The sequence below is a fragment of the Ascaphus truei genome, chromosome 10 (assembly GCF_040206685.1).
Source record: "Ascaphus truei isolate aAscTru1 chromosome 10, aAscTru1.hap1, whole genome shotgun sequence".
In the NCBI taxonomy this organism is placed as follows: Eukaryota; Metazoa; Chordata; class Amphibia; order Anura; family Ascaphidae; genus Ascaphus; species Ascaphus truei.
In genome coordinates, this window is record NC_134492.1 from 36,345,075 (window position 1) to 36,370,943 (window position 25,869).

The 25,869-nt window shown below is 45.2% G+C and overlaps 1 protein-coding gene and 1 long non-coding RNA gene across 4 annotated transcripts; one reads left to right on the plus strand and one right to left on the minus strand.

Moving 5' to 3' along the window:
* Window positions 1-1,912: 1,912 nt before the first annotated feature.
* Window positions 1,913-25,427, plus strand: NPL (N-acetylneuraminate pyruvate lyase). 3 transcript variants are annotated; one of them, XM_075616566.1, is made up of 12 exons: window positions 1,913-2,313; window positions 17,158-17,229; window positions 17,319-17,392; window positions 18,889-18,976; window positions 19,576-19,633; window positions 20,141-20,216; window positions 20,694-20,786; window positions 20,895-21,037; window positions 21,342-21,388; window positions 21,491-21,575; window positions 21,701-21,740; window positions 23,472-25,427. In XM_075616566.1, exons 1-12 carry the CDS (start codon window positions 2,306-2,308, stop codon window positions 23,615-23,617), a joined length of 930 nt encoding a protein of 309 aa, XP_075472681.1. In that variant the 5' UTR covers window positions 1,913-2,305; the 3' UTR covers window positions 23,618-25,427. The 3 variants fall into 3 exon arrangements, with proteins under 3 accessions (XP_075472681.1, XP_075472680.1, XP_075472682.1); XM_075616565.1 differs by lacking the exon at window positions 1,913-2,313 and adding an exon at window positions 14,218-14,343; XM_075616567.1 differs by lacking the exons at window positions 1,913-2,313; window positions 17,158-17,229 and having other exon boundaries at window positions 17,373-17,478.
* Window positions 15,425-17,354, minus strand: LOC142503826 (uncharacterized). The gene is made up of 3 exons (XR_012804102.1): window positions 16,859-17,354; window positions 15,660-15,743; window positions 15,425-15,561 (listed from the first exon to the last, which is right to left on the minus strand). It is a non-coding gene; the product is annotated as an uncharacterized LOC142503826 (long non-coding RNA).
* Window positions 25,428-25,869: the final 442 nt, after the last annotated feature.

A 25,869-nucleotide genomic window follows, 5' to 3' on the forward strand; every position in this document is an offset into this window, starting at 1 on the left:
TTGCCACCACAAGAAATGGCTGGATAACATTCCCCCAGGCCAATTTAGGCGCATACTCCGTAATTGCACTGAAGAAATTACATTTACAGAACAGGCCACCATTTAAAAAAACGTTTTTTGGAACGGAATTATGACGAAACTCTTTTAGACAAAGCGATCTTCAATACTGGGCAACTAGATAGAACCGAACTTTTAAAACCTAAAGAAAAAAGACCATTTGGTGAATTCGAGGTACCGTTTATCACTCAGTTCAATAGGGATCATAGAAGGATCACAGGAGTAATTAAAAAGCATTGGCATCTCCTGCACCAAGATCCCATCTTTAAAGGTGTTCTACCTGAAAATCCAAGGATCATTTTTTAAAAAGCCAATAATTTAAAAACCAAGTTAGCCCCAAGCACATTTGAAACTGCACCAAAAAAGAGTAATTGGTTATCACAGAATCCAGGTTTTTATAAATGTTCTAGTTGTAAAGCCTGTACAAAACGGAGATGAAAAGAAAACAATTTTTAAATCAACAGTAACCGGAGAACAATTTAAGACTAATACTTTTATAAATTGTAGAACCACTTACATAGTTTACTTACTGCAGTGCCCATGTGGCCTGCAGTATGTGGGCCGTATGAGTAGACCCCTAAGAGTGCCCCTATAATTTGGTTATTCATTGCATTTTATGTAGTTTTAGTCGTTCTTCCCATTTTGTGCCACACAATCATCAACTGTTTATCAGCAGTCTACTAATACCAGTTTGGTTAAGTGATGAGAAGCGTATTAATGGACCATCTGATAAGGCTGTTCACTAGCAGTCATCCCTGCTACTATATATCACACATGGAGGAATTAAGCCATTTATTATTTAGTAAGGTATGTTTTTCTTTAAGCATTTGAGTGTTTGATTATCTGTCAATAATTGTATGTTTTTATTTATGTATTTGTCCTAATTTTTATAGTAATATGGTGCATATGCAAGACCTTCTCTGTGTAACATCAGATGTCTAGCTATGTTTGAGACTGGCACTCACTAGGGCAGCCGTTTCACAGTTCTATCTGTGGCATTAAGAACCATGTGCCACAGTAATTGTTTAAAGACTGCTAAGTTCTGCTATGATTTAATAGTTTATTTGCCTAATTTCAACTGAGGCATTTTATGCCTTTATGAACCCTCCCTGACCACCTTGTACCATGTAGGTACTAAGTTATTGATATTTTAACGGGCATATACCTGGACAACTATTCTCCCCTTAGGGATACTGATACAGGCACCCATCAGGGCAGCTATTTTAATACGCTATCTATTGTTTAAAGACTACTTAGATTTATAAGTCTATTTGCCTAATTTCAACTGAGGCATTTTATGCCTTTATGAACCCTCTCTGACCACCTTGTACCATGTAGGTACTGAGTTATTGATAGTTTAACAGGCATATACCTGGACAACTATTCTCCCTTTAGGGCTACTGAGACAGGCACTCATCAGGGCAGCTATTTTAATGCTCTATCTATTGTTTAAAGACTGCTTAGATTTATACGTTTATTTGCCTAATTTCAACAGAAGCTTTTTATGCCTTTTTTTCTCTCTGACCACCTTGTACCATGTAGGTACTGAGTTATTGATAGTTTAACAGGCATATACCTGGACAACTATTCTCCCCTTAGGGTTACTGAGACAGGCACCCATCAGGGCATCTATTTTAATGCTTTATCTATGGTGCGAAGGACCCCTCACCGTAGGAACTGTTTTAATACTCTTTATCATCATCATGTTGTATGATTATGTTAGCCTAACTTTACTGAAGATACTCCTTCCCTTTGTGAACCCCCCTAAACTACATTTGAGTCACCTAAGAGCCGGGTTATGCAGATTTTTACAGGCACATATTTGGACAGCTTTACTTCAGTGGGAGCTACTGCACAAGGACCCCACGCCATACCAGCTGCAGCAGATTGATTTGTGATCAAATCCATCATATAAGGAAGACACAGAGACCCCTCCTCCAGAACCTGACGAAGCTTACGAGCGAAACATGTTGTTCTGAGGAGGATTTTTGGACATTTTATACCACCGCAGTTTCACCTGGATTGCCGTTCGCCGCCAGACTTTTCGGACGCGGAAGTCAGGGTACAACGCCGATCGCGCCATACAGGAGAGCTGCCGTGAGTTCTGGGACATTTCCAATTGGACTTTTTACTTCTTTTATTCATTAAAGTTCTGTTTTTTACCTGGCTTACCCTGCCTGTGATTTACTAAAGAAGACTGTGCTCCACCTCTAAGGCTGGGATTATCTCTGAGTGTCTGCACTCACATATGGCCATGTGAGTGGTTTTTATATATCTATTTTATCCACCCCACCATTTATTGTCACTTAACAGTGTCATACACCTATTGCTGTTCTCCCCTCCTTCTCTCCTGAGATCTCCGTCAGGACCAGTGACCAATGAAGCAAGCCATAGGCTAAAGCCACCTTTGTTGTGATGTGTCTACACTCACACATGGCCGTGTGAGTGATTTTGTATTACTTACTTCCATCCTATTTCCCCTCCCATCACCTATTCAATTTTTAGCATTTTAGGCTATTGTGTGACTTACATTTTGCTGTTTCTGTTTTTTCTGGCTTGCGCTCGCCTTATTGTGTCTTCATATCTTCACAACAGGACAGCTATATGACCTCCATAGTGTGTAAATTAGAAGGACACTGGGTTATAAGTGTAAATCAGGGTATGAAGCAGACTAGAAAACATCCTAACCAACTACAAGCCCCCTGTGTGACAGGTCTAGGGCAGTCTTTCATCAGGCTGTACTCTGCTATAACAAAGCAGCCAAGAAACCAGCAAAGGGGAACATAGAACCTGGACTGGATCATTATCTCACCCTTTTCAAAAGCAGGTGGTGATCTTTTTAATTTAGCAAAAGCCACAACTTGTGCCAACGTGTGCTTTATTAATAGAAAAGAAAATCAAGTCGTGGATCAGATTTGCTAAAACACAATCATTCCTGTAAAAAAAACAAAAAAACATTTACGTGATAGCAAATTGCAATGTTTTTCTTGAGTGGTTACTGTATTTATAGATTGTGGGGCCTATGCAGAGAGCAGCGCTATTTCGAAATTCGCCATTTTTTGGAGAAAATCGCGCAGAAAGCAGCAGAAAATGGCGAGTTCCGAAAAACGCGCCAATTTTTCTTTTCTAGTTATAAAACTCGCCTCGCGGCTGGCGAGAACCTCAATCTCGCCAGTTTTAAAAATATCCGTATGCAGAGAGGCGCGAACGGCATCTAGCGGCTGTTCGCGCCAATAAAATGGCGCGATTGTCTCAGTTTTAACTCGCCAGAAAAAACTGCCGCTCGCGGCCATTGCAAAGGGGAAAAAAAAAGCCGCGAATTTGTTTTAACACATTTCTGAAGCGCGCATCTCGCCAATTTAAACTCGCCACACGCATCCATGTTAAACATAGCAGAATTCGCACTTTTCTGCATATGGAGATTAAAACTCTCCAAAAAAGCTACTTTTTAATAAATTCGCCAATTTTAAAATTCGCTGCTCTCTGCATAGGCCCCTAAGTGTGTGGAAAACGGCACAGTAGTTGTGTATACGCATATACAATAAGTGCTGGCCTTTAGAACAGGGGTGCTCAAATCCTCAAGACTCCCCCAACAGGTCAGGTTTTATGGCTATCCCAGCTTCAGCACAGCTCGCTCAATCAGTGGCTCAGTCTTCGGCCTGTTGGGGGGTCTTGAGGACTAGAGTTGAGCCCCCGTGCTTTAGAAGACACATGTTTAAAAAGTATACTTTAAAGGTCCAGCCCAACAGAAAAATATACAGGCATACCCCGGTTTAAGGACACTCACTTTAAGTACACTAGCGAGTAAGGACATATCGCCCAATATGCAAACGGCAGCTAGCGCATGCGCCTGTCAACAAGTCCTGAACAGCAATACCGGCTCCCTACCTGTACCGAAGCTGTGCGCAAGCGGGGAGAATATAGAGCCTGTTACAGATGCGTTATTTACATCAGTTATGCCCGTATATGACGATTACAGTACAGTACATGCATCGATAAGTGGAAAAAAGGTAGTGCTTCACTTTAAGTACATTTTCGCTTTACATAAATGCTCCGGTCCCATTGCGTACGTTAATGCGGGGTATGCCTGTATATAAAATTGCCATGCAGTCCTAACTAGTACAAAGTGTTGGGACATGATGTTTTGGGCAGCATATACAGTACAGTATACAGTATATCATTTTTTACTGCATTAAATACTAATACAATCTATTTTGATGTATAGTTATATAGATATTTTCTATTTATATGGAATGATACATCATTTTTACCATGATTAATGTCTCAAATATTATATTATGTACTGAACAAGACATTTAAATACTGTGCACCTACATACCTCACACCAGTATTCAGATTGAAAAAAGACATACAGTATGTCTATCAAATTCAATCTATGTTAAATTTAGACGACAGATACTCATCCTATATTTGTATTTACAATATATTGATCCAGAAGTTGACAAACAAAGCCCCCCAGATAAACATTAACCAATGATGTCTCATAAGCTGGATCATAAATTCCTTCCTGACTCAATATTCTTTTCTGAGTCTGATTGATTGAGGATGCCTTATATGGTATCTGTAAAGTATTGGAGGGTCTACATTCTATTTTACCACTCCATTTCTAGGACAGCTGGAGAATATATATTCTGTGCTCTCTATAACTTCTCAAGAAAGTTGCAGAGTAGGACGCATTTCTGTTTGCTAATAAAATCAAAACCAAGAACTGAATTTGAGGAAGATAATCTGACTCATACAAGCATAGCCCCAAATATGAGTCATTTAAGTAGGATATTAACACTTTTGCAATCTCGGCCTCCCACCAATACATTATTCAAACTGAAAGAGTAGCCGTGCACTGGGGAACTACATACCAAAGGGAACCAAACCTAATAATCTTGAAGTACAATGGGTTAAAGTTGGCTAAATTGGAGGAAACCATTTTCTTCTTTAGTTCCAGTGACTTAATACAGTCCAATAACCATTTTTTTAAAGAATTATAAGAAGATGCAATACAAATAAAATCCCTGTTCAGCTTATTAAAACACTACACTATTAAGTTCACCATGTTGCAAAAATGGCAATTAGAGCCTATGTGAACTTATATTCATTAAACTGTGATGTTGCCAATTTAAATACTACTGCACATAAAATCCCATTGATTTCAATGGGAGTTTCTGTGCAATACTGCCCCGATTGCCACTATTGCAGCTTAATCAATAATCCCCTAAAACAGTGGTTCCCAACCTTTTCTTACATTGTACACCACCTGCTAGAAAATATTTACTCTGCAAACCCCAAATTAATAAATCGGATTGCTGATCCATCAGATTATTGTTGCCAACAAAACTGTTTGACGGATCCCAAGTAGTGCAGTATCCTGAGCTCATGGGGGTAACACACACTTAATAAGGCCCCAAACTTCCCCTCAGTGTGTTCAGACAGCATGGGTGGTACAGCAGTCATTTCCTGCGGGAGCTTCCAAAGACATGCTCAAGAATGTCTTGCCTCTGTGAATGCAAACCATTGTGGGGAGTAAATTTGGGGAGTAACCATTGTGGGGAGTAATTTTGGAAGCTCATGCTTTAATTGACAGCTATACTACCCACGCTAAGGTGCAGTTTGGGGCCTTACTACATGTGCAGTTCCCACACGGGCTCAGTAACCCACTCTACTGCCTGGGATTCGCAATTAAATTTTCTTTTTGGAGAACCCTTTGGAAATACCTCACGAACCCCTAGGGGTTCCTGAACCAATGTAAGAATGCCCCTGAGGAAGCGAGACAACTTGTGAAACGCGTAGGATGAACACTCTCCTATGTTTGCCTGTGTACATTCACTTGCGGTATTGATCGGGGACCAGCTGGATCACAGAGAGAGCCTGAGATTGGACTGCGGGATAGCGCAAGGGGGCGCGAAACCCAGACAGTCTGCTTTATCTTTTGCAAAAATGTACCTGGTTTGGTGCAAAAGCTGAAGCCGCGCCCATATTTAGTCCCTGAACTCCTGGATCAACCAGGGGGAGTGTTGGGACAAGATGTTTTGGGCAGCATATACAGTACAGTATACAGTATATCATTTTTTACTGCATTAAATACTAATACAATCTATTTTGATGTATAGTTATATAGATATTTTCTATTTATATGGAATGATACATCATTTTTACCATGATTAATGCCTCAAATATTATATTATATACTGAACAAGACATTTAAATACTGTGCACCTACATACCTCACACCAGTATTCAGATTGAAAAAAGACATACAGTATGTCTATCAAATTCAATCTATGTTAAATTTAGACGACAGATACTCATCCTATATTTGTATTTACAATATATTGATCCAGAGGTTGACAAACAAAGCCCCCCATATAAACATTAACCAATGATGTCTCATAAGCTGGATCATAAATTCCTTCCTGACTCAATATTCCTTTCTGACTCTGATTGATTGAGGATGCCTTATATGGTATCTGTAAAGTATTGGAGGGTCTACATTCTATTTTACCACTCCATTTCTAGGACAGCTGGAGAATATATATTCTGTGTTCTCTATAACTTCTCAAGAAAGTTGCAGAGTAGGACGCATTTCTGTTTGCTAATAAAATCAAAACCAAGAACTGAATTTGAGGAAGATAATCTGACTCATACAAGCATAGCCCCAAATATGAGTCATTTAAGTAGGATATTAACACTTTTGCAATCTCGGCCTCCCACCAATACATTATTCAAACTGAAAGAGTAGCCGTGCACTGGGGAACTACATACCAAAGGGAACCAAACCTAATAATCTTGAAGTACAATGGGTTAAAGTTGGCTAAATTGGAGGAAACCATTTTCTTCTTTAGTTCCAGTGACTTAATACACTGCAATAACCATTTTTTTAAAGAATTATAAGAAGATACAATACAAATAAAATCCCTGTTCAGCTTATTAAAACACTACACTATTAAGTTCACCATGTTGCAAAAATGGCAATTAGAGCCTATGTGAACTTATATTCATTAAACTGTGATGGTGCCAATTTAAATACTACTGCACAGAAAATCCCATTGATTTCAATGGGAGTTTCTGTGCAATACTGCCCCGATTGCCACTATTGCAGCTTAATCAATAATCCCCTAAAACACTGGTTCCCAACCTTTTCTTACATTGTACACCACCTGCTAGAAAATATTTACTCTGCAAACCCCTAATTAATAAATCGCATTGCTGATCCATCAGATTATTGTTGCCAACAAAACTGTTTGACGGATCCCAAGTAGTGCAATGTCCTGAGCTCATGGGGGTAACACACACTTAATAAGGCCCCAAACTTCCCCTCAGTGTGTGTAGACAGCATAGGTGGTACAGCAGTCATTTCCTGCGGGAGCTTCCAAAGACATGCCCAAGAATGTCTTGCCTCTGTGAATGCAAACCATTGTGGGGAGTAATTTTGGAAGCTCATGCTTTAATTGACAGCTATGCTACCCACGCTAAGGTGCAGTTTGGGGCCTTACTACATGTGCAGTTCCCACACGGGCTCAGTAACCCACTCTACTGCCTGGGATTTGCAATTTCATTTTCTTTTTGGAGAACCCTTTGGAAATACCTCACGAACCCCTAGGGGTTCCTGAACCAATGTAAGAATGACCCTGAGGAAGCGAGACAACTTGTGAAACGCGTAGGATGAACACTCTCCTATGTTTGCCTGTGTGCATTGACGTACGGTATTGATCGGGGACCAGCTGGATCACAGAGAGAGCCTGAGATTGGACTGCGGGATAGCGCAAGGGGGCGCGAAACCCAGACAGCCTGCTTTATCTTTTGCAAAAATGTACCTGGTTTGGTGCAAAAGCTGAAGCCGCGCCCATATTTAGTGCCTGAACTCCTGGATCAACCAGGGGGAGGAGGCACTGATTGGAGTAACACAACTAGGGGCGTAGCCAGATGCAGCTACCGCACCATGCAGATGCATGTGGTGACTGAAGGAGTAGGACCTACACTAGGCTTGCTCCCTGTTCCAGTGAATATTATGGCTGAGAAAGCTGCTACCCAATATGTGCTTGTGGGGAGCGCAGATGTCACCATATGTGGGGAAAGAAATATATATAGTGTAGTATGTTCTACAAAATAAACAATCAATTCAAAGAATCACGATTGGGAACTCACACTTTCCCAGTGAAAGATCAGCTGTGGATATAATATTGAAGACTCGGTCAGTGTGAAGTATCAGGAATCAGCAGCATAATCCATTAGGCACTATGTGCATAGACACGTAACAATAATGATGCGCAGCTTGTGCATGCCACCAGCCCTGCTCCCGAGGTTGCGTCGCATCACTTCCGGTCGGTCCGTTGCGACACTTCCGGTTGCGATCGATCGCAGGGATGGAATCACCGGGTAGAGGGGGAGATGCTGAATACACTTCTCAGGCTGCTGCATGTTCAACTCAACGCGTTTCGCTGGCTTGGCAGCTTCGTTAGGAGTTCAATCTGATTGAACTCCTGACGAAGCTGCCAAGCCAGCGAAACGCGTTGAGTTGAACCTGCAGCAGCCTGAGAAGTGTATTCAGCATCTCCCCCTCTACCCGGTGATTCCATCCCTGCGATCGATCGCAACCGGAAGTGACGCGACGCAACCTCGGGAGCAGGGCTGGTGGCATGCACAAGCTGCGCATCATTATTGTTACGTGTCTATGCACATAGTGCCTAATGGATTATGCTGCTGATTTCTGATACTTCACACTGACCGAGTCTTCAATATTATATCCACAGCTGATCTTTCACTGGGAAAGTGTGAGTTCCCAATCGTGATTCTTTGAATTGATTGTTTATTTTGTAAAACATACTACACTATATATATTTCTTTCCCCACATATGGTGACATCTGCGCTCCCCATAAGCTTCTCCCTACAATCTACGACAGGAGAAATTGGATCTTCTCCATAAAGGGTTGAGCAGCGAAGTTCACTATTATACATTTTTTATTCATGTATAATTAATGAGCACTTTTTGATAAAAGGTTTTTATTTAAGGTTTATTATTCACAAGTTTATTGCACCTTTATTAGAAGCGCCTCACACTTCCTTTTTTACACCCAATATGTGCTACCAGGAGAACTCCTGGCGGTGCAAATAAATGGGAATGACTTCCTCCAATATATCTGCTCGCTATGCGATTGCCCTGGCGGCAAATTGGAAGTCAAGTCTCGCTGCAAGAGGTGTGGAGTACCATATCTTCAACCACAGATGCCGCTTCATTCTGCGCCTAGCCAGAAGTACGTAAGGGGCTTCTATGACCTGTGTCATAAGGACCGGCGTTACCTGGACGTGGGCTCCTGACGGGACTATGGCCTATAGATTGATGAATTGGGAGCGGGCTCCCTGGAAGCTGAAGCCAGGAGGGAACTTCGTGTCCCCAATTCGGACTTGACCTACAAATATGAGTGTGAATTATCTGTTGAGATGATCGGGGAAGGACCATTTTTGCCGTCGTTGGTGGTACAAGAGCGGGCTCGCTATTTACAGGCTGCAGCCAGCTATATGGTGATGTCCCAGCGGTCCTCTTCTTCTCAACTGCTGACTGAACCATCACCTGTGTCTCCGGTGATGAGTGTGGCGTCCTGTTGGAAGTTTCTGACCCAAGTAACTGACTCTGGGCTGGCTGAAACCGGAGTGTCGCTACATCGTCCCCGGAGTGGTGAGAACGGCCATCCGGTGTGAGAGAGCTTTGCCAAGCGTCCGTGACGACGTCTGAGATGACCGCACCCAAGCGGAAGATGTCTGTGGCTGCGGAGGATCTTCATGAGACAACTGAGGTGCCTGCTCCTGGCCGGGAGACCCACGAGACTGCATCAGCCCAGTAGAGCGGTGAGGATGTATACGATCTTCAGGTTCCCGCAGATACAGCAGACCAGCTGAACGACGAGGGTGCTTCAGCCCCGCTGGTTCCCGCGGAGGCATCCATTTTAGATGTACTGGCCGGTACTTCTTTTCCTGCAGATGCCAACACCCTTCCGGTGCAACCAGAAGTCGTCATCGAGGCGGATACGGAAGGAGTGACCTCCGCTCCGGTGAGTAAGGCCGAGGCTGATATTTTCTTACTGCAGTGCCATGCTCGTGGCAAGGCCCGAAAGCGTAAGGCTACCAGGGACCTAAATAGCCACACGGTACTTGCGGTAATGGGCCGAGGCCGGCGCAAAGTGCCTGAAACATCGAGACACCTTTCCGGGCTTAAGGTCCCATCGAACACTGCCCAGAACACTGACATTGCCTTAAACCCTAAACAGGACAATATAGTGTGGAATGGGTTTGACAATGATGTGCCTGGGGGGGCGGGGGGTATTATGCTGTATCTTCAATAGATGGGTCCTGTAAATCTGGCAGATCCAGACCACCATCTACTGTGGGTTCGGTTAATGTGCCTGGTTTTAATGTGGGAAAGGTAGTACAATGGTGGGATCCAATGTTCCAGGGGTACGTGCCACACATGAATAGGACTAGGTTTCTATTAATACAAGGTAATGCAGTGGATCACTGGTGGGAAGAGGGGGAGTTTACTCCTGAGGAAACAGCAAAGATCTTTAGGGATCGTAACAGAAATATCAGACTAGGAGGTGGTGAAGCATAAGACTCTACCTAAAGAGCCACTATTTTGGGTACTGCCAGGGGAAGCCTGTGGGCAGAACCTTATTAAGAATAGTAGAGCAGATCGCATAGTGGTACAACACTATAGGAAGTCTCATGGATATGACTATCCTTATGTACTAGAGCCCCTAATGAGGCTGAGGCTAATAGGGAGGAATGGGTCAGAGAGGGGGAGGGGGGGAGATGAGGAGGGGGGGGAGATGAGGAGGGGGGGAGATGAGGAGGGGGGGGATGGGGGGAGGGGAGATGGGGAGGAGGGGGGATGAGGGATGGGGAGGGGGGGAGATGGGGAGGGGAGAGCAGAGACACATGGGGAGGGGGGAGAAGGGGATGGAGGGGGGGGGGAGAAGGGGATGGAGGGGGGGGGGAGAAGGGGATGGAGGGGGGGGAGAGGAGGAGGGGGAGGGAGACGGGGGGGAGGGAGGGAGACGGGGGGGAGGGAGGGAGAAGGAGGGAGGGAACGGGAGGGAGAAGGGGAGGGGGGGAGGGAGGGAGAAGGGGAGGGGGGGAGGGAGGGAGAAGGGGAGGGAGGGATAAGGGGAGGGAGGGGAGGGGGGGGGAGGGAGGGAGAAGGGGAGGGAGGGAGGAGAAGGGGAGGGAGGGAGGGATAAGGGGAGGGAGGGAGGGGTAAGGGAGGGAGGGAGGGAGAAGGGGAGGGAGGGGGAGGGAGAAGGGGAGGGAGAAGGGGAGGGAGGAAGGAGAGGGGGGGGAGAGGGAGGGAGAAGGGGGGGAGGGAGGGAGAAGGGGGGGAGGGAGAAGAGGGGGAGGGAGAGGGGGAGGGAGGGAGGAAGGAGAGGGAGGGAGAAGGGGGGAGGGAGAGGGGAGGGAGGGAGGAAGGAGAGGGAGGGAGGAAGGAGAGGGAGGGAGAAGGGGGGGAGGAGGAAGGAGGGGGAGGGAGAAGGGGGGGGAGGGAGGGAGAAGGGAAGGGAGGGAGAAGGGGGGGAGGGAGGGAGAAGGGGGGGGAGGGGAGGGAGAAAGGGGGAGGGAGAGGGGGAGGGACGGGGAGAGGGGGAGGGAGGGGAGAGAGGGAGGGGGGGGGAGGGGGGAGGGAGAGAGGGGGGAGGGAAGGAGGGGAGAGGGGGAAGGAAGGGAGGGGGGAGGGAGGGGGGGAGGGAGGGCAGATGGGGGGGAGAGGGGAGAGGGAGGGGAGAGGGGGGACGGAGGGGAGAAGGGGGAGGGAGGGGAGAAGGGGGGGGAGGGAGGGGGAGAAGGGGAGGGAGGGGAGAAGGGGGAGGGGGGGAGGGAGGGGAGAAGGGGGAGGGAGGGGGAGGGAGAGCAGGGAGACATGGGGAGGGGAGAGGGGGAGGTGAGAGGGGGACGGGAAGGGGGGGGGAGGGGAGAGGGCGAAGGGAGAAGGGGAGGGGGAAGGGGAGGGGGGAAGGGGAGGGGGGAAGGGGGGGGAGGGGGATGGGGGGATAGGGGAAGGGGGGGAGGGGGGATAGGGGAAGGGGGGGAGGGGGAGGGGGGAGAGGGGGGGAGAGGGGGATGGGGGGGAGAGGGAGGGGGAGGGGGGGGAGAGGGAGGGGGAGGGGGGGAAATGGGGGGGAGGGGGGGAGAGGGGGGGAGAGGGAGGGGGGAGAGGGGGGAAATGGGGGGGAGGGGAGGAGGGGGGGGGATAGGGGGAGGTGGGGAGGGGGGGAGGGGGGAGGAGGGGGGAGGGGGGATGGGGGGGAGAGGGAGGTGGAGGGGGGAGAGGGGGGGAGGGGGAGGGGGGAGAGGGGGGAAATGGGGGGGAGGGGAGATATGGGGGGGGAGGGGGGAGGGGGGAGGGAGAGCAGGGAGACATGGGAGGGGGAGAGGGGGAGGTGAGAGGGGGACGGGAAGGGGGAGATGGGGAGGGGGAGACGGCGAGGGGAGAGGGCGAAGGGAGAAGGGGAGGGGGAAGGGAGGGGGGAAGGGGGGGGGAGGGGGGAAGGGGAGGGAGGGGGGAGGGGGGATAAGGGAAGGGGGGGAGGGGGGGATAGGGGAAGGGGGGGAGGGGGGGATAGGGGAAGTGGGGGAGGGGGAGGGGGGAAGGGGGAGGGGGGGATAGGGGAAGTGGGGGAGGGGGATGGGGGGAGAGGGAGGGGATGGGGGGGAGAGGGGGGATGGGGGGGAGAGGGAGGGGATGGGGGGAGAGGGGGATTTGGGGGGGGAGGGGAGATATGGGGGGGAGAGGGAGAGGGGGGGGAGGGGGGGATAGGGGGAGGGGGAGAGGGGAGAGGGGGATGGGAGGGAGGGGGAGGGGGGGAAATGGGGGGGAGGGGAGATATGGGGGGGGTGAGGGGGGAGAGGGAGGGGGCGGAGGGGGAGGAGGGGGAGAGGGGGGGGAGGAGGAGGGGGAGAGGGGAGGAGGAGGGAGGGGGAGAGGGGGGGGGGAGGGAGGGGGAGAGGGGGGGGGGAGAGGGGGGATATGGGGGGAGGGGGGGGAAAGGGGAGGGGGGAGGGGGAGGGGGGAAAGGGGGAGGGGGGAGAGGGAGGGGGGAGAGGGAGGGGGGGAGAGAGAGGGGGGGAGGAGGGGGAGTGAGGGGGGATATGGGGGGAGGGGAGATATGGGGGGGAGGGGAGATATGGGGGGAGGGGGGGAAAGGGGGATGGGGGGAGAGGGAGGGGGGAGAGAGGGATGGGGGGAGAGGGAGGGGGGATGGGGGGAGAGGGGATGGGGGAGAGGGAGATGGGGGGGAGGGAGAGTGGAGAGGGAGGGGGGGGGAGGGTGAGGAGGGGGGAGGAGGGGGAGAGGGGAGGAAGGGGGGGAGGGAGGAAGGGGGGAGGGGAGGGGGAGGGGGGAGGGGGGGAGGAGGGAGGGGGGGAGGGGAGAGGGGGGGGAGGGGAGAGGGGGGAGGAGGGGAGGAGGGGGAGGGGGAGAGAGGAGAGGGGGGGGGGAGAGGGGGGGGAGTGGGGAGGGGAGGGGAGAGAACAGGTGTTACATATGTAAAAGTGATTGAAATAAGGCGTAAACTTACATCATGGTGCTAAAAAGTGACAAACATAAATTGTATATGTGTGTATATATACAAACATATATGGCAGTGTAAACAATACACAAATCAGGTGCAGCCAAATCACAGGCAGTGTCCAAGCTGCATAGAAAACAGTGAATAGAAAGTGTGTATAGCGAGATACACACTTTTTATATTCAATGGTTACATATGTAAAAGCTGCATATTTGGCCTTATGTATCTCTTTATACTGTAAAACTTAATAAAAATGTCAAGTTTGCAAAATTATTTATTTTTTTTACTGTGTGCAATGCTTTATCATACCAGTCAGTTATCATCACAAGGATGGCATATCGAAATGTGGGAAGTTTGGAGAAATGCGACCAATTATAAATGTTGGAAATGTTATGATCTCCGCCTTGTACACACACAAATACATCATGTACATCACCCATCACGCTGACCAAATATCCCATGCACTGAAAGCAAGGCGGTCACGAGAAGCAAAAACAGCTGATTTGTACCGCATGGGGTGCTGGGAATTGTAGTCTGATGTTGCTGCTATCACATGCTAGGAGATTGAAAATGATGGGACCGAATGGGGAAGCGGCAAACTACACCTCCCAGGATGCAGCTGGCGGGGTCGCAGTCACGTGATCCCTGCTTATAACTGTGTTAGCCCTGTGCAGAGGGGACAGGCAGTGCTGGTACAGGGTCTATGCAGAATATCAGGTAAGATTTTTTTTTAATTTTCATAGCCAAAGCAGATTGATATCATCAGGTATTGTGCAGTTGTATTATAATAATACATATAAACTATTATTGTTTATACTATTCCTAAAACAAAAGGAGCTTATAATATACAGGTAGGATAGGAGACTGACTGGGACAAACTTGAAATTGTGTTATTCATCTTATTTTATTCTACATGGTAAAATATATCTTATAAATACCAAAATCCAATGGAGGGAAAGACTGATTAAGATTAAAAGAAAAGTAAATAATGCTGATGGGGACCTTTTTTAGGATGAGAGACAGACTGACACTGTCAGCATGACAGACGGAGAGGTAGCTTTAATGGTTCTTTCGTGTAGCAAATTAAGGAGTATGTAACCTTTTAATTGGACAAATAGTAAAGTTTACAAACTTTCTGTTAGAATAGAGAGGATATGAGATGTTGTTATTTCTCATTACTACAAAATCATTTTTCTTCCAATGCTCTGCACTCCTCTGCCCCTCCCAATCTCTGATTTAATCTCATGCTGTATCCCTGCTTGCTCTCTACACTCTGCTCTCTCACTCCACCTGCTGAACCCTACCCCTGGAATGCCCTCCCTCTGAATGTTCACCAAGCGACTTCTCTCTCTAACAGCAAACCCCATCTGAAAACTCACCTATTCAACAAAGCAGTTACATACCCCCTGGATGCCCTACTCTTTAAACTAAAGTATGCTCTTGTACACATTAACCAATGTATACACATGTTTCTGGTAATCTCCCCCACATTATGATTTAGATTGTAAATTCATCAGGACAGGGACTGCTTTCTCCCAATGTTACATTTGTCTTGATGTTCTAATCCCACCCGTATTACTGTATCCCCCGTGTTGTATTGTTGTGTAAAGTGCTCTGTCCTTGGTGCTATGACGCATACATATCCATATACCAATTCTTTACAATACGGTATAGCATCACTCTATTTACTGTGTAGCATCACTCTCCAATACTGTGTGTACTTTTATATTTTTGTGTACTTCTGCCATACACAAAGAGGAGCACAGAGAAACAACTCTATTAGAATAAAATTCCTTTATTTCATTCAATGTAGTACATTAAAAATGTACATGTAGTAAAATGCCATTGCTGGCATCCCTCCCCCGTATTGCAGGCTGTTGGAAATGCGGGGCCTCCGGATGACTTCCTAGGTCTGCTCTCTATACTCCGCTCTCACTAGAGAGATATATAAAAGGAGGTAAAAAAAATACCAAAAATAGTGCAACACAGTAAAAAATGAAAAAAAATAATGCAATGATGGTGGTATTACTCACATTTTATGCGAACAATTTACTCATGTCGGTTGTTCAGAGTTACCAACTCAGGTTGAGAGACATCCACCAAAGGGGCAGGAAACTCTGAAAAAGCAGACAAAGGAGAAGACACAAGGATAGTGCAAATAGCTTTATAAATGTAGTAATAAAAAACATTGAAGATGGGGAGACCCTATCTTTGTTCATATCTTGCTTAGCCTCTCGCTCCCTCCTTTTGATTCACTGACCTTTTACCATCCACCTGACCATTATCATCACTGCCATGCTGCTTTTTTTTACCTGGTATAAATAATTTGTAGACAAGAACTTGACTCGAGGAAGAGAGCACTGTCCTCTTAAGATTGTCTTAAAAAATATATATTCTGCTAGTTCAAATGAACCTCCTATAGTTTGCTCTCCTTAAATGCAATGCATTTCAAATTTCTGCCTTCGGATGTGCAACTATGACAGTCAGAAAGTCAGATTTTTACACGATTTAAAACTGTGACTTGGCTGGTTGTACAACATTGAAGAATTCTGCACCTAGTATTTACTCGTTGAGAGGCACAAGTGACAAAGGGGAGAGTTATGTCTTCGGGCTTTGGTTATCATTGCACAGCATGCTCAGCTGCTGTTTGCTTCTAGGAAATAGGATGTGTAAACTGCAGACACATCAGATTCATATCCTCTACTGCTGCTTTTCAGTGTCTGCTTTCCAAAAGCTTCCACGTTGAACTCCAAATTCAGCAATTTGAATGAAAAGCTGAAACCCTGGTTATAAAAACCATATAACTATATGCATAAAACCAACATGGCTACACAAGCTCTACGGTCAAAGTGTGACCGTACTAGAGACTCTGGAAAAGCAATCCTGCTTTATGCACAAACCTGTACAGTCCCACTTTTTGCTTTTAAAGAAAAGGGATTTGTTTTTAAAATAATTTTCTCCCTTTTTCAGATCTAGAACATAGATATTGTATAAACATTTCTACATTGAGGCAAAAGGGACCTCCCCCTACCCCCCCCCCCCCCCCATATCTTTAAGTTGGCTTTGTGCTTCTGAGTCTACACATTGAATTGACACTCTAATTACAAAGGTATCTTTTCTAGATGCAAACTTTAAAATAGGTGTGCGCATTTCGCAATGGAGTTGGGGGAGTTGATCGCCTTAAGCAGAAATACTCCCCCTCTCTGCACCCAAAATATATATTTTTCTTTACCTTGCCTGTACTGGGGGTTCCTCAGTGCTGACTCTTGGTTTCTCATTCTCCAGGGATCGATTCTTCTCCTCTCTCTCATTAAAATCAACCTTTAATTTCTTATAGTTTCTGTGGGGTGGGGGCACAAGCTACAAGCCTGGGTGGCCACAGGGTAAATAATGGGAAGTCACAATACAATTTCTTGCTGACGTTGCAACCAGATCTAATTTCAAGAAACTAAAAGCAAACTCTAATAAATATCGAGCAGACGGGGCTGGTGCTGCAAGAAATGAATGTTCAGCTTTACATGTTTTTAACAGGATCATGGCGTCTGCTGGGAAGCAGTTTAAGGGCCTCATGGCTGCAACGTTCACCCCAATGACGACAAGCAGGTAATGCTTAACGAGGGGAAATCTCGATGTTCACACACGAGCTTTGCCTGCCAGCTGATTCTTCATTATCTCTGTTTTGTCCTCTGCAGTGACATCAATCTTCCCATCATCAAGCAGTATGTAGACTACCTGGTAGAGAAACAGCATGTGAAAAATATATTTGGTGCGTTTGATGCCCACACATCTCTTTTCCACCCCCCCACCCCCTCCAGTGGGTGTTTTATGAAGACTAGTACATGTGGACACTATGTGAGAACAAAATAATGATAAATAAGTGGTTGGTGAAATGAATGTAACAGGATTATCTTGGTTCATAATAGATTAGTAGAAATGTGCAGGTGATCCTGATTTTTAGAACACTATTGAAATCTATGGTGGCAACAGATGAGTGTCAGAGGTGTGATAAAAAGGAGGTGGACACTTCACCCATACTACGTCATCTATGTATCTCTTCCTCCCCCCATGACCACCTTACCAGCTGGTTACCCCTTTCCTTACCTTATCGCATCCCTCTTCATTTTCTCCCCCCACCCCCAGGCTCACGTAGGCCAAATGAAGGGGATATTACCTTGTCCCACACTGTCTTGTGTATACCATATGACTTATACGGTTGGACATCTTTTTAGATAGGAAAGGTATACAGGGATATACCAAATAAGTATACTTGGGAAGGATGTTGATCCAGGGATTCATCCGATTTGCCAATTCTTGGAGTCAGGAAGGAATTCATTTTTCCCCATATGAGATATCATTGGATGATATGACTCTGGCAGTGGTGGAATTCAAAATTTTTAGCAACAGGTTCTCTCTCACCGGGGGGTGGGGGGTGGGAAAAGAGAGACGGGGGGTGGGAAAAGAGACGGGGAGGGGGGGAAGAGAGACTGGGTAGAGAGAGACGGAAGGAGAGGAAGAGAGAGGCATGGGGGGAGAGAGAGCCTGAAGGAAGGGGAGTGAGAGACACACGGAGAGAGACACACAGGGGGAAGAGGGAGACATGGGGTAGGGGGGAAAGAGGGAGACATGGGGGGGAGGGAGAGAGAGACAATACAATTCAATACATTTTTGCTCACATGGATTCTTGTAACACAAACAGGCTTTATTCAGTTGAACAGGAGAGGGACCAGGGAGGGGGGGGGAGCATAGAGATGGGGGGGGTGGGGGGAGCAGAGAACCCAGGGGAGGGGGGGAGCAGAGAAACCAGGGGAGGGGGGGGGAGCAGAGAGACCAGGGGAGGGGGACAGAGAGACCAGGGGAGGGGGACAGAGAGACCAGGGTAGGGGGGCAGAGAGACCAGGGTAGGGGAGCAGAGAGACCAGTGGGAACCAGTGCTATGCATTTTCCAAAGTGCAACTTGCAAGTACAAATTTGATACATTTTATGTTTTTCTCTCTCAGCTAAAACAGTGTGCTGGGAGAGAGGGGGGGGTGGTGTCTTTTTTCAACCTCATCTACTATGTAACTTGCAATGCATGTATTGACGACGTGTATTGTTGTAACCCCCCCCCACCACCCCTTTTATTTCTGTACACCATAACCGTGAAAATCTTTCAATTAACTTTGAGCTTCATAATAACATTTAAAAAAAGGAGATGCACACCTTTTGCATGAAAGTTTTAGGTGGTCATCTGCCTGTCCAGTCACTTCTGCTTTCTCTGTACAGTAAATGGGACAACAGGAGAAGGAGTGTCACTCAGTGTCCACGAGAGAAAGCAGCTTACAGAAGAGTGGGTGACCCATGCGAGCGGCAAGTGAGTAGCCACACAGAGAATGGGAGTAATGTTTGGGATTCTGCTTGTCTGAAGAAGGATTTTTAATGCACGTGAAAGAACGAGGGATGCAGAAGTATGCTGATTTTAAGGTTTTGATTTGTATGTGTGTGTGTGTATATCTATCTATCTATCTATCTATCTATCTATCTATCTATCTATATTATGTGGGTGGGAACCAGAGTGTCAACAGAGCTATATTCAGCTCTGGGGATCACCTCTGGTTCCTGAGATACTTACTGGTAAAGGTACTGGTTTTGCGCTGTAATTTAAATCTCCTGCATCATCCTGGCAAATAGAAAGTCGCAATGAATGATGTTGCTGCTTCCAATTGGCCTGCATGACATGAGATTTTTGTACCGCCATTTTGTTTCTGCTGGTGAGGACTAAAATGCTGGTATGTTTACCAGTTAGTATCTCAAGAACAGGGGGATCTCCTGGGCTTACCAAAAGGCTTGGTTCAGCTCTGTAGATGCTCCGATTCCCATCCTGCAAAAGAAGGGGGGAAAAGAGTAGCTGGAGTGCTGTTTTTTAATCTATTTCATGCATGTTACTCCTGCTTCTCCCTCTGTAATTCGTAGAATGGTCCAAGTGATGGTACACGTGGGATGCTTGAGTCTGACAGACTCCAAGGATCTGGTGAGTCTCTCTTTTATTTATTTTTTTATACACCTAACTATCTCCCTCCCTACACTTTACATCTGCGACATGCAGCTTACCTGACAGTTTTACCCTAATTGTGGCAGACGTGGCTTTTGAAAACATGAATGCAAAGACTGTGACAGAGCAAAGGTTGTGAGCGCAAAGGAGATGTGCAGATCATTGATCCATGAACAACCTTTGTAATGGAGTTCTCCTCCTCCAACCCTTTTTTTTTTAAATATATACTGAGGAAACCAGCACTGCTTTATTAATAATTTCCCTGCCAGAACACAATCTGGTTGTTGGTACATTAATGATTTCCTTTCTGAGCTGGACCCTGTGTAGATCATTGCTCTTTTAATTATTTCTTGTTAAGGAGGGTCTTCTTGCATTACCATTGTTCTGTAACCTCTTGTAAAGTGATCTGAGAGCGTTGTCCGCAGCAAACAGTGAATATTACATGGTGGGGGTCCTTCTTTTTAACTCGTTTGGTTCTCCTTGCAGGCTGTCCATGCTGCCTCCTGCGGAGCAGATGCAATCAGTGCCATGTCCCCTTCCTTCATCAAACCTTCCAGCCCAGGTAATGAGGGGTAACCCGGGACACCCATCATGAGTGCTGTGGCAGTCTGTTCCAGTTCCTCCCACCGCCCCTTTTTTTACATAGGAGGGACCACCACTGCCAACATTGTTTGTTCTATGGGAGAGCAGTAACCGTTTGCTGGCCTCGTGGAGCATGTGCTTGGAATAAGAATACCATTGGGGGCTGACTGGCCAAGTGATAACTTTTCTTTGGTCATGATTTTATACTCTGTAAAAAAAAAAAAAAAAAAAAAAAAAGTAAATGTTAACACAGCTTTATTACTCAGCCCTGATCACTGCAACTTTGGAATGACATCAGCATTATTTACTCAGTTATGGTAAAAGCAGCATGCATTGTGTGTTACATATCATGTTGGATATCGGTGTACCGGTGCTTGATGCATGTGCCCCAATGTGTCTTCGTCTCTGTGCAGTTTCCCGATGTAGCTCTCACACTTTGTACTTCTCTGTCCCATAGACGCACTGGTCTCGTACCTAAAAGAAGTGGCCTGTGCTGCTCCCAGTCTCCCCTTTTATTACTATCACATTCCCAGCCTGACTGGGATAAAATGTAAGTATGCAGCCATTGGGGAGAGCTCAAGAGTTTCAGCTCTGAACTGACCCGCAGTTGGTTGAACAGTATAATATAGAAGTGTGTTTGATGCTTGTGTCCAAACAGTTCAGGTGCAAGATCTGCTGGGCAAGATGAAGACTCAAATCCCGTCCTTCCGTGGAGTGAAGTTTAGCGATGTTAATCTCTTGGATTTTGGTCTTTGTATCAAAGAACACAAAGAATTTGATTATCTCTATGGTGTGGATGAGGTAATTCCACTGAAATTAATCTTCTCTTTTCTTTGGAAAATACTTTAGATAAATAGTTCCTTTTGAGATCAGTAGCAAGATCTCCTCCTGGCATCAGGAGGTTTTTCTAGGATTTGCTATTCAAGGGAATATAGTATGCATTTTGAGCTCTAGAAATAACCACAATGTGTTTTTGTTTTTAATAGTGATTCCTTGTATTTAATCCATTTTGCTATGGTAGGCTTAAGAGCACTCTCTAATGTCCTTTATCGATAGCTATTGGTTCCCACCACATACTAATTTTCCTTGTCTTTTTATTTATTAGCAACTACTTGGAGCCATGGCATTTGGTGCACAGGGGGCTGTGGGCAGGTGAGACTTTGTACTTTGTAGAAAGTCATTTTGGCTTCTTTCCAAACCACCTATTCTAACATCCTACAAAGACTCATTGCTGCTGCTTTCTTTGCTGTGTAGTACATACAACTTCCTTGGAAAACGAACCAATGACATGCTGGCAGCCTTTCAAGAAGGCCACTTGAGCAAAGCCCAGGATATTCAGGTACTGTCCAGTTCTTTGTTTTGACAGTGCCGTGTTAGACCAAATTGGAAAGGGACACTTGTATATTGTTTAGCCTACAATGCTGTGTTTGTGCTTAACACTCATTTTGCTTTTGTGTCTCTTAGTTCTCCATCCAGAGCTTTATTACTTGGGTATTCCACATGGGTATGTATAGCATTTTCTCATTATTCTTGTAGTGCCACTAAATACTAATAACATTTGTATACAGTGTTTGCAGATACATACTGTAACTCTTCATCCATCCAGGACTTCAGAAGACCACAATGTGTTGCGTGCCCCTTTTGCGCTAAAGTGGTTAACTTGGTAGAGATGGAACCCAAAATATTTGCCCCAATAGCTTACTCAAGCACTTTTTAGTACCTGGTGCAATGGTAGATAAAGAGACTTGTCCAGTGTTACGAGGAGCTTTAAAACTTGATCTCCTGTTCGCCGTGCCAGTGATCACAGCTGAAAAAAATACACTTTGATTGCATTGCTGCTTCTTCCCCCTAATGAAGTATATGTTGCTCAGTCATGTTCATAGAGCTGCAGTAGGTGGGGAAAAAGGGGAGGATGGGGGAAGGGAAGGGAAAATCCTGCTCAGCTCAAAACAATTATTACTTACTAGAGAGGTGCTATCAGGGTTAAATATATGCGTAAGGGGGGAAAAGGACAAGAACCCTAAGTGATGCACTCAACTCTACTGGATGAAAACAGTAAACTTTTATTAATATAATGGAATAATGCAAACATAAAAAAAAAAGTATTTAAAACCTAAGTAATGTACTGAAAAGATCCTGATATAGAATCACTATAGATGATCAGATGGCATTGTTATATATTTTAATAATTTTTTGGGGTGATTCACGCTAGAATAGGTATACAGTTGTATCTCACAGCACTTTGAACATAATAGCTCATTAAATAGACACTTGATACAATCCTGAAGGATGTGAGTATGTGAAGTCGTTGATCATAACAGGTAGTGAGATACATAGAAAGCTGGGAGCACTGGTTATGTGACACTGTGTTGCAATGCTTGTGTATTACACATGGCATTGCTGCCTGCACAGAAAACCTAAATGCAATCCCAGGCAGGAAGAGACCCCTATAGTTGTAGACAGGGGAAAAGCGTCGCTATGGAGCTAGTGGAGGTAAGTGAATATATCCCAATGGGCAATCTGATAATGTGTATGTAAGTGGACTGGGGTATGCATATGCCCTGCTGAATTATCAGATTGCCCATTGGGATATATTCACTTACCTCCACTAGCTCCATAGCGACGCTTTTCCCCTGTCTACAACTATAGGGGTCTCTTCCTGCCTGGGATTGCATTTAGGTTTTCTGTGCAGGCAGCAATGCCATGTGTAATACACAAGCATTGCAACACAGTGTCACATAACCAGTGCTCCCAGCTTTCTATGTATCTCACTACCTGTTAGGATCAACGACTTCACATACTCACATCCTTCAGGATTGTATCAAGTGTCTATTTAATGAGCTATTATGTTCAAAGTGCTGTGAGATACAACTGTATGCCTATTCTAGCGTGAATTACCCCAAAAAATTATTAAAATATATAACAATGCCATGTGATCATCTATAGTGATTCTATATCAGGATCTTTTCAGTACATTACTTAGGTTTTAAATACTTTTTTTTTATGTTTGCATTATTAGATTATATTAATAAAAGTTTACTGTTTTCATCTAGTAGAGTTGAGTGCATCACTTAGGGTTCTTGTCATGTTCATAGAGCTACCTATGCTGAATCAGGGATATCCTTAAACCCTGACCTGTTGGTGGCCCTTGACGACTGGAGTGGAGCACCCCTGATCTAATTGATTAAAATTACCTTGAAACATAAATCTACTCGCCTTCTCTTTATTTCTATAGGTGGGGGCTTAGCAGAATTTAAAGACATTATGTCATACAATTCTGGGATCCAGCTGGGTCCTGCTCGCTTACCACTGCGCTCCTCCTTCAATGCGGGCCATCATGTCAAAGTCAGAGAAGAAATGGAGAGGCTGTGTCTCGTCTGAGGTCATCCAAGGCGTGAGCTCTATCAGGGTTAGGACCCGAATCGGAGGATCCTGGCACATACCCAACGTGACGCATTTGCAAACTGATTTAAATTTGCTTTTTTGGGGCGAGGGGGGGGGGGGGGGGTGGTGGTGTTGTTGGAGCTAACAGAAATAATCACCCCATACAATAAATCATATGTAATAATAAATAAAATACTGTACTTAAGTGAGATTTAGACTTTTATCCAGGTTTTCAGTGCATTGTCTTTCTCAAGGTGTTTAAACAAATGGTCGCAGAGCTCTACAATTTCATTCCATGCTCATCTGTGTTGTCTTGTGCTCGCTGCCCTCTGTTTTCTTAAACTTTTACAAGATTTAACACAGTGCAGGTTTATGGCAGCAAAAAAAGTTAACAAAATAATGCAATGTCAATCATGAAAATTTCGTTTTGACAGTGCTATTGAGAAATTCTGGATATTCTTAGTTGCATCTCACTGTTCTAAATCAATCAATGAGTAAAGGCACTGACTGATTACGACAGTTTGAAGCAGGGGGAGCCTGGTTCAAATCCTGGTGTCGGCTCCCTGTGACCTTGAGCAAGGCACTTGATCTTCCTCTGGCACCAAAAAACATAGGTTGTACGCTCATCTGGGCAGAGACTGTGTATGTAAAAATCTTATGTGCAATGCTGCTTACCACGCGCCATGTAATTGTGAAGCGCTTTGAGTCCCATTGTAGGAGGGGGGGGGGGGAAGTAGAAGGGAGAGGGAGAAACACTGCTAAATGAAATAAAGTTATTATAACATGGAAAACAGAGCCTTACAATTGCATTACCTGGAAGAACATTGGGGAGGCCTTCGTATAGCAGTGGATCGACAGGGGCTGAAGATAATGTTGCTGGTACTACACTATCAGTCTCAGAATTGGGCTCTGGGATTTAAACACCATGAGAAAGGCAGCTGTCAGGCTCAAACATTGGAATTTTCATAGAAACCAATGATTTTGTTTTGCATTTATTTCTAACGTGGGAAGATTATTTCTGAGAGTCTAATACAAATAATGTGCTATATAAGACTGTCCTAAAAGGGATTATAAAGATTGTCAATGCATGCCTGGCCCATAATTTAGCCATGGGATGGCATGTTAGGTCATCGGTATACACATCCTGTACTACCAATATTTATTTAACTACCTGTGCAGATATATTATCTTAACCTTATATTGATGGATATGTCAGGCCTTTATATTACGCGCACAGGGTACTTTGACCATGTGTGGTTTCAAGGGGCTTGCTAGGATTTTGTATCCTGTGTTTTTGTCTTTCACAAGTAATCCTTTTGTATTGGCTCTTTGCCTCCTGCTTTTATATGACGTTATGATCAAGTTTGTTACAGGGGGTTTGTTACTAAAGTATGATGGTGCCTATGCAGAGGATGTTGCACAATTACACTGATTTAAATGTTTTTCTAACCGTGTTGTAAAAACTACTTTTAAGAGGTAACATTAATACATTTAGCTGAGTGACTACCGTTAAACTTTCAGTACATGTTTTTCACACTTCTTTAGCAGGCTTTGAATCTGTCTTGCATGCAGCCAGGCAGCTGTGATTCAACCACTATTCTGACATGCAAATCTGAATTATTTTTTTTATATATAATATATCTATATCTCTACTAATTTTAACAGTTGGGACAGAGCCTATGGGCCTTGTATCTTATTGTAAACAGGGCATTGTAATTATCGCTAACACTGGTTTTATAATCTCAGAACATGCAAAGTTACTTTTGATGCAGGCAGTGTTATAAAAATCAACTGTTATTCTTGTTAACTTGTGTGTGATTTATTTATCTACAAATACTCCTTCCAGGCTAAAATTGGTACCTGAACTATGCACGACTGTGCACTATTTGCGTGGGTGTCCATACGTTCAAAATGTACATAAGTGCTTATAATGCCTTCCAGTTTGGTAAAATTACAGCATTTTTACACATGCCAGCTATCTGGATTTTTGGATCTAGCCCCTGATTTTTACCACACAAACTGAGCTCTCTGATTTCTGACTCAAGTGTGCCACAGCCTTCCTTTCCATCCTGTACTCTCTTGACAAAATGGATTTAACAGTAGTAAAAATAATATAGAAATACAAGATAAGTGTCTATTACAAAATATTGGTCAAAAATAATGAAGAGACATTCACGCAAAATACATTATTACTGTATTTATAACGCACCAATATGTTTCCTCCAGTGCCAGAATGTTAATGCGTTATA

Excerpts from the sequence above, each read along its gene's own strand:
- NPL (XM_075616565.1), top strand. Across the intron at positions 17,230-17,318 it reads ACCCCAATGACGACAAGCAG|TGACATCAATCTTCCCATCA; the intron begins GTAATGCTTAAC and ends TGTCCTCTGCAG. Across the intron at positions 20,787-20,894 it reads CAGCCTGACTGGGATAAAAT|TTCAGGTGCAAGATCTGCTG; the intron begins GTAAGTATGCAG and ends GTGTCCAAACAG.